The sequence below is a fragment of the Thalassophryne amazonica genome, chromosome 9 (genome assembly GCF_902500255.1).
Source record: "Thalassophryne amazonica chromosome 9, fThaAma1.1, whole genome shotgun sequence".
Taxonomy (NCBI): domain Eukaryota; kingdom Metazoa; phylum Chordata; class Actinopteri; order Batrachoidiformes; family Batrachoididae; genus Thalassophryne; species Thalassophryne amazonica.
In genome coordinates this window covers 117,963,902-117,972,974 of record NC_047111.1, presented here as the reverse complement: position 1 = coordinate 117,972,974, position 9,073 = coordinate 117,963,902, and the positions used below count along the sequence as shown (strand labels likewise).

Below are 9,073 nucleotides of genomic sequence, written 5' to 3'. Positions count from 1 at the left end.
TGCTGCTCCGCAGCCTGTCTAGTGGATTTTTATTTTATTTTTTACCACTGTTGTCGTGCGTTACCTGTGCTGCTCCACAGTCTGTCTAGTGGATTTTTATTTTATTTTTTACCACCGTTGTCGTGCGTTACCTGTGCTGCTCCACAGTCTGTCTAGTGGATTTTTATTTTATTTTTTACCACCGTTGTCGTGCGTTACCTGTGCTGCTCCACAGTCTGTCTAGTGGATTTTTATTTTATTTTTTACCACTGTTGTCGTGTGTTACCTGTGCTGCTCCACAGCCTGTTCAGTGGATTTTTATTTTATTTTTTACCACCGTTGTCGTGCGTTGCCTGTGCTGCTCCACAGCCTGTCCAGTGGATTTTTATTTTATTTTTTACCACTGTTGTCGTGCGTTACCTGTGCTGCTCCACAGCCTGTCCAGTGGATTTTTATTTTATTTTTTACCACCGTTGTCGTGCGTTGCCTGTGCTGCTCCACAGCCTGTCCAGTGGATTTTTATTTTATTTTTTACCACCGTTGTCGTGCGTTGCCTGTGCTGCTCCACAGCCTGTCCAGTGGATTTTTATTTTATTTTAGCACCGTTGTCGTGCGTTACCTGTGCTGCTCCGCTGCCTGTTCAGTGGATTTTTATTTTATTTTTTACCACTGTTGTCGTGTGTTACCTGTGCTGCTCCACAGTCTGTCTAGTGGATTTTTATTTTATTTTTTACCACCGTTGTCGTGCGTTACCTGTGCTGCTCCACAGTCTGTCTAGTGGATTTTTATTTTATTTTTTACCACTGTTGTCGTGTGTTACCTGTGCTGCTCCACAGTCTAGTGGATTTTTATTTTATTTTTTACCACCGTTGTCGTGCGTTACCTGTGCTGCTCCACAGTCTGTCTAGTGGATTTTTATTTTATTTTTTACCACCGTTGTCGTGCGTTACCTGTGCTGCTCCACAGTCTGTCTAGTGGATTTTTATTTTATTTTAGCACCGTTGTCGTGCGTTACCTGTGCTGCTCCGCTGCCTGTTCAGTGGATTTTTATTTTATTTTTTGGCACCGTTGTCGTGCGTTCGCTGTTGCCGTGCGTTACTTGTGCTGCTTCATGGCCTGTCTGGTGCCTTAACTAAAGCACTCCTTCTGCTGAATCACCTCTAAATTATTTACACATTATTCACTTTGCGTGTTTTTAGGAATCCACTAGGTTGCGTAGCTACTAGCTTTTAGCCGATTTAGCATGGCGGCTTCTCCTGTCTCTCCCGTACTTTTCTGCTCTGGTTGTGAAATGTTTAGTTATTCCTCGGCCTCCTTTAGCAGTAACGGTACTTGTAATAAGTGCAGCTTATTCGTAGCTTGAGGAGGAAGCGTAGCCCTAAACAGAAGCCCCGTGTACACCGTCAACCCGTTCACATCTCTAACCGTTTTTCCCCACTCGACGATACACTCGCCGAGGATCAAACTCTGGTTATTGGCGACTCTGTTTTGAGAAATGTGAAGTTAGCGACACCAGCAACCATTGTCAATTGTCTTCCGGGGGCCAGAGCAGGCGACATTGAAGGAAATTTGAAATTGCTGGCTAAGGCTAAGCGTAAATTTGGTAAGATTGTAATTCACGTCGGCAGTAATGACACTCGGTTACGCCAATCGGAGGTCACTAAAATTAACATTAAATCGGTGTGTAACTTTGCAAAAACAATGTCGGACTCTGTAGTTTTCTCTGGGCCCCTCCCCAATCAGACCGGGAGTGACATGTTTAGCCGCATGTTCTCCTTGAATTGCTGGCTGTCTGAGTGGTGTCCAAAAAATGAGGTGGGCTTCATTGATAATTGGCAAAGGTTCTGGGGAAAACCTGGTCTTGTTAGGAGAGACGGCATCCATCCCACTTTAGATGGAGCAGCTCTCATTTCTAGAAATCTGGCCAATTTTCTTGGATCCTCCAAACTGTGACTGTCTAGCGTTGGGACCAGGAGGCAGAGCTGTGGTCTTATACACCTTTCTGCAGCTTCTCTCCCCCTGCCATCCCCTCGTTGCCCCATCCCCGTAGAGACGGTGCCTGCTTCCAGATCACCAATAACCAGCAAAAATCTATTTAAGCAAAAAAATTCAAAAGAAAAAATAATATAGCACCTTCAACTGCACCACAGACTAAAACAGTTAAATGTGGTCTATTAAACATTAGGTCTCTCTCTTCTAAGTCCCTGTTGGTAAATGATATAATAATTGATCAACATATTGATTTATTCTGCCTAACAGAAACCTGGTTACAGCAGGATGAATATGTTAGTTTAAATGAGTCAACACCCCCGAGTCACACTAACTGTCAGAATGCTCGTAGCACGGGCCGGGGCGGAGGATTAGCAGCAATCTTCCATGGCTTTGCTCAAAATGTAAATGAGTCCACCCACCACTTTAATCATATCTTAGATCTTGTTTTGACTTATGGTATGGAAATAGAAGACTTAACAGTATTCCCTGAAAACTCCCTTCTGTCTGATCATTTTTTAATAACATTTACATTTACCCTGATGGACTACCCTGCAGTGGGGAATAAGTTTCATTACACTAGAAGTCTTTCAGAAAGCGCTGTAACTAGGTTTAAGGATATGATTCCTTCTTTATGTTCTCTATTGTCATATACCAACACAGAGCCGAGTAGCTACCTAAACTCTGTAAGAGAGTTAGAGTATCTCGTCAATAGTTTTACATCCTCATTGAAGACAACTTTGGATGCTGTAGCTCCTCTGAAAAAGAGAGCTTTAAATCAGAAGTGTCTGACTCCGTGGTATAACTCACAAACTCGTAGCTTAAAGCAGATAACCCGTAAGTTGGAGAGGAAATGGCGTCTCACTAATTTAGAAGATCTTCACTTAGCCTGGAAAAAGAGTTTGTTGCTCTATAAAAAAGCCCTCCGTAAAGCTAGGACATCTTTCTACTCATCACTAATTGAAGAAAATAAGAACAACCTCAGGTTTCTTTTCAGCACTGTAGCCAGGCTGACAAAGAGTCAGAGCTCTATTGAGCTGAGTATTCCATTAACTTTAACTAGTAATGACTTCATGACTTTCTTTGCTAACAAAATTTTGACTATTAGAGAAAAAATTACTCATAACCATCCCAAAGATGTATCGTTATCTTTGGCTGCTTTCAGTGATGCCGGTATTTGGTTAGACTCTTTCTCTCCGATTGTTCTGTCTGAGTTATTTTCATTAGTTACTTCATCCAAACCATCAACATGTTTATTAGACCCCATTCCTGCCAGGCTGCTTAAGGAAGTCCTACCATTATTTAATGCTTCAATCTTAAATATGATCAACTTATCTTTGTTAGTTGGCTATGTACCACAGGCTTTTAAGGTGGCAGTAATTAAACCATTACTTAAAAAGCCATCACTTGACCCAGCTATTTTAGCTAATTATAGGCCAATCTACAACCTTCCTTTTCTCTCAAAGATTCTTGAGAGGGTAGTTGTAAAACAGCTAACTGATCACCTGCAGAGGAATGGTCTATTTGAAGAGGTTCAGTCAGGTTTTAGAATTCATCATAGTACAGAAACAGCATTAGTGAAGGTTACAAATGATCTTCTTATGGCTTCGGACAGTGGACTTATCTCTGTGCTTGTTCTGTTGGACCTCAGTGCTGCTTTTGATACTGTTGACCATAAAATTTTATTACAGAGATTAGAGCATGTCATAGGTATTAAAGGCACTGCGCTGCGGTGGTTTGAATCATATTTGTCTAATAGATTACAGTTTGTTCATGTAAATGGGGAATCTTCTTCACAGACTAAAGTTAATTATGGAGTTCCACAAGGTTCTGTGCTAGGACCAATTTTATTCACTTTATACATGCTTCCCTTAGGCAGTATTATTAGACGGTATTGCTTAAATTTTCATTGTTACGCAGATGATACCCAGCTTTATCTATCCATGAAGCCAGAGGACACACACCAATTAGCTAAACTGCAGGATTGTCTTACAGACATAAAGACATGGATGACCTCTAATTTCCTGCTTTTAAACTCAGATAAAACTGAAGTTATTGTACTTGGCCCCACAAATCTTAGAAGCATGGTGTCTAACCAGATCTTTACTCTGGATGGCATTTCCCTGACCTCTAGTAATACTGTGAGAAATCTTGGAGTCATTTTTGATCAGGATATGTCATTCAAAGCGCATATTAAACAAATATGTAGGACTGCCTTTTTGCATTTACGCAATATCTCTAAAATCAGAAAGGTCTTGTCTCAGAGTGATGCTGAAAAACTAATTCATGCATTTATTTCCTCTAGGCTGGACTATTGTAATTCTTTATTATCAGGTTGTCCTAAAAGTCCCCTAAAAAGCCTTCAGTTAATTCAAAATGCTGCAGCTAGAGTACTGACGGGGACTAGCAGGAGAGAGCATATCTCACCCGTGTTGGCCTCTCTTCATTGGCTTCCTGTTAATTCTAGAATAGAATTTAAAATTCTTCTTCTTACTTATAAGGTTTTGAATAATCAGGTCCCATCTTATCTTAGGGACCTCGTAGTACCATATCACCCTAATAGAGCGCTTCGCTCTCAGACTGCAGGCTTACTTGTAGTTCCTAGGGTTTGTAAGAGTAGAATGGGAGGCAGAGCCTTCAGCTTTCAGGCTCCTCTCCTGTGGAACCAGCTCCCAATTCAGATCAGGGAGACAGATACCCTCTCTACTTTTAAGATTAGGCTTAAAACTTTCCTTTTCGCTAAGGCTTATAGTTAGGGCTGGATCGGGTGACCCTGGACTATCCCTTGGTTATGCTGCTTTAGACGTAGACTGTGGGGGGGTTCCCATGATGCACTGTTTCTTTCTCTTTTTGCTCTGTATGCATCACTCCGCATTTAATCATTAGTGATCGATCTCTGCCCCCCTCCACAGCATGTCTTTTTCCTGGTTCTTTCCCTCAGCCCCAACCAGTCTCAGCAGAAGACTGCCCCTCCCTGAGCCTGGTTCTGCTGGAGGTTTCTTCCTGTTAAGAGGGAGTTTTTCCTTCCCACTGTTGCCAAGTGCTTGCTCACAGGGGGTCGTTTTGACCGTTGGGGTTTTTCATAATTATTGTATGGCCTTGCCTTACAATATAAAGCGCCTTGGGGCAACTGTTTGTTGTGATTTGGCGCTATATAAAAAAAAAGTTGATTGATTGAGTTGAAGACCAGGACACTCCAGGCAGATGCACAACAGCTGATAACTGCAACAGACGAACGAGATGTGCTGACCTCCGACGATAAGAGTAAAAGAAAGAAACTGTTTGTCCTTACAGCTGCGCTTATTGACGTATGTGTTTATGTTACGGGAAGAAACTTGTCTCGCGTTGTCCCCCCCCCCCCTTAGGACAAGTTTTATGATGTAATGAGGGCATCTCTAATAAAAAGAGCGGGAGCACAGGCCAGACTTTAGTGTAGCCTTGGTGTACAGCCTGGCCGCACTCCGCGCGTGATTAATTTGACTTTCTGTCTCACTGGTGTTTCTTGACTCTGTTTGTCTTATCAAAGGTTTTAAGAATGTTTGGAGGAGAAAATACCCAACAAGGAGCTTAGCAGGGAAGACGCACAGTGTGGACGGCGAGACAAGGAGCTTACAACAAACCACTTTATGTGACTCTGGAAGTGCAAAGTCTTAAAGCTCAGATTCAGTAGTCATCTGCATTGTTGAAATTCCTGAAGGGTGGCGGGAAAAAAAAAATCGGATTCAAAAAGCGTCAAGTTTATTGCCGTGACTAATGGGGTAAAATACAGTGACGGCAGCCAACCGTACTCTAGATGAAATAACAGAGGATTTAAATCATAAGACTCAGCTGCTTCTAATGCACTCGATCGCTCACTCTGCCCGCGCTTCAACTGCTGCATCACCTGGAGTTTAGTGACAGCAGCAGAAACATTAGGTTTTACTCAGTGACTTGTCAGAAGTTAAAGCGGAATGGTTTAATAATAATAATAAAAAAAATTAGGATGAAAAGCATAAAACCATTTTAAAGTTAGTCAGCTACAGAAGCAGATGTGCAAATGTGGACTGAAGCTCAGATTTTCACTGTGCATCAAGGCGAGCTCCAAATATAAATCTTGGTTGGGCAGCAGGTGGAAACGTAAAGTGCCACAAAAATAAATGAATATCCTTTATATTGGAACACTAAAAGGGCATAACGGTGCAAGGCTGATCCAAGTTGTATTCAAACACACAATTATATATATATATATATACCGTATTTTCCGGACTATAAGTCGCACTTTTTTACATGTTTTGGCCGGGGGTGCGACCTATACTCCGGTGCGACTTATAAATGAAAAATATACCGGTAGGATCTCAATTAATTTACTGTAACAAAACAATTTTACGTGACAGAGTCGATCTATGTTTTAAAATGGCCACCGGAAAAGGAAATGCAATGCATCATGGGCACTGTAGTATGACAGCCATCCCATAGTTCACGCTGGTCGCGATAACCAATCAGAGAACAGAACTTTGGATGCGTATTCCTCACCTCACCCACAGCGTGTGAAGCTGACGAACACGGTGCTTGCTGTTATTCCGGCATGGTGAACAAAACAGCTTCAACCCTTGGATATCAGTGTGAGCAGAGTGTTTAAGTTGACGCTGAGAGCTGCGTGGGAGCATTGGGTGAGCGACGGCGGAGGATTAGTGTGTGCACTTGGAAGGAGCTGGCGTCGATGATTGTGAAAAGCGTTTGAAGCAGACGAACATGGTGTTTATTCCGGGACGGCTAACAAGACAGCTTCAACCCTTGGATATCAGTGTGAGCAGAGTTGACGCTGAGAGCTGCATGGGAGCACTGAGCGACGGCGGAGGATTAGCGTCTGCACTTGGAAGGAGCTGGATCGACACCGCTGGGTGGTCATGAGCTGCGCAGGTAGGTGCTGCATGGTTCGGCTCGCAATGTGGTCCGCAAAATACAAACATATCTGTAGGTAAAATGCAGCTCACGAGAGGGCACTCAAGGCTTGTGTGACTGTTCCTGCGACTTCTGACTACCATAGAAAAATAAAAATTTTAACGTTACTGATAACTTAACAAGACAACGGAGAAGGCCCGAAAAAATGCCACCAAAAAGAAAATCATACTCTGCAGATTACAAGTTGCGACTGGTGAAATATGCATCCGAAAACGGTAGCCGTCACAATATTATCATCTGAACTTTTCATGTTAAGTTAACATACCTGTATGTCCATGGGACTTATAGTCCAGTGGACCTTATTTATGGTTTATTTTTCTTTATAATGGATAAAGTGGCTGGTGCGACTTATACTCCGGTGCGACTTATAGTCCGGAAAATACGGTATATATATATATATATATATATATATATATATATGGATGGCTTTGTACCGTTTTTCTTTCTCGTTTTGACCCATTAAGGGTGTTCGATAATATCTGTGCTAATTCCTTATTTTGTGTTAGTGATCAAGTATTTGCCTTTGGTATTTGATTGCAAGTCTCTGAGATCTGGTTTATAGTTAAGTTTCACTTCCATCACGCATGTGCAAGTTTCAGATACAGGGAGGGCTCCCCCATCGGTGAGATCCAGTAACATATAGACTAAACCACACCCACTGTAACGCCCACATTGTATAAAAGTGTTGTGCGAGCTATCTTTATAGTCTTTTCACAAGATGGTGTCTGTCTGTGAAGAATCAGGCCTGGTTTTCAACATGACCTTCAATAAATTCAAAATGAGGAATATATTGATGTGGTTCTTTGTAAGGGGCAGTAAATTACATAAAGAGCCGGGAGAAATTACAACGGACTGCAGATGCTAATTAGCTCATCGCTATAATCTGGCACAATGCATCAAATGATTTTCCCTTTTAACCCTCAGAGTTACAGTAACTTTTCAAGACAACATGGAGTCACTGGCGAGTCCAAGGTCCCAACAAGTATTAAATACTGTTAGCATGGTGCTAACTGTAAAATTTTTCCAGACATGGTTAGCCTGATCACATATGCCAACACTGCCTTTTACCATCATGGGTACCTTTATTGGTGAGGAAAGGTTTACCGATCTTTTTTTTTCATGGACAATGCTGTGGTCTTTGCAGAATCAATGGATGCTCCAGTTACAGCACATAAAGCTCAGTGTCAGCGTGTCTTGGTTTCCAGTTGTCTGCAAGCTGGACTCTGCCAACAGAAGTAAAGAACTGTATGTAGCAGAAGTGCTGAACTTGTAGATTTACCGTTCTTAGCAGTGACAATTCTCTGAGATTGGGAAACGCCTGAGAAAGCGTACAGAGTCATGAGGTCCCTGGACAGAAGAGATTGGTGGTACATCTTTGAAGAGATGAAGGTCTAAGTCTTTATGGGCCTGGTGCTTTCTGTTTTAGTATATGGTTGTGAGACTGGATTTTTAACCAGTGACTTAAAGTGAGGTTGGATGTCTTTGTTACTAGGGCCTGGTTTCATAAAGCGGTCTTGTTTAGTCAACTAAACTCACTCAGTCAACTAATCTTTTGGCGTTAGTCGTTGGACAGAACACTTAGTCAGCTAAAGTTTTGCATTAGTCGACTAAAGTTTTTAGCCTGCTACAAAGGAGGCTAATCTTATTTTAGTCAACAAAACTTCAGTGTCTTACTTCAAAAAGGGCAGCTATCACATACCACCACTTGATGGAGCAGGAAGGAAGGAGAGCTTTGTGGCGGGAGCGGGTGTTCCAGGGCTGGAATAATCCATTGGAGATGTTTACGGATGCCAAGGCCGGGAGCGCGTCTCCTCTGGTGCGGCCGACTCGACCACGGTTGTAGCAGACAACCAACCCAGAAATAAACAAAATTCTCACACACTGGAGGCGTTTCTTGGTAATGGCAGTCGTGAGGCCGCTTTTGCCTGTGAAAATCTTTGACTAACATTAGATGGGTAATCTACAAGTTTAGCCGTCGAGTGAAATGGGGATTAGACTGCCAACGTTGGGTTACTAACCTTAGTCTAACCTTAGTAGACTAAAAGATTAGTCCGCTTTATGAAACCGGGCCCAAGCATCTTCAGAGAATCCTTGGGTAAAAGATTAGTCCGCTTTATGAAACCGGGCCCAGGCATCTTCAGAGAATCCTTGGGTATCGCTGGAG

The 9,073-nt window shown here is 42.4% G+C and overlaps 1 protein-coding gene across 1 annotated transcript in view; it reads right to left on the bottom strand.

The window, feature by feature from the left end:
• si:dkey-250d21.1 overlaps window positions 1-8,282 on the bottom strand; it is a 121,339-nt gene extending 113,057 nt beyond the window's left edge. The window contains exon 1 of the mRNA XM_034179123.1: window positions 8,189-8,282. Within this exon, the coding sequence (XP_034035014.1) occupies window positions 8,189-8,282 (94 nt within the window). The remainder of the gene's footprint in view (window positions 1-8,188) is intronic.
• Window positions 8,283-9,073: the final 791 nt, after the last annotated feature.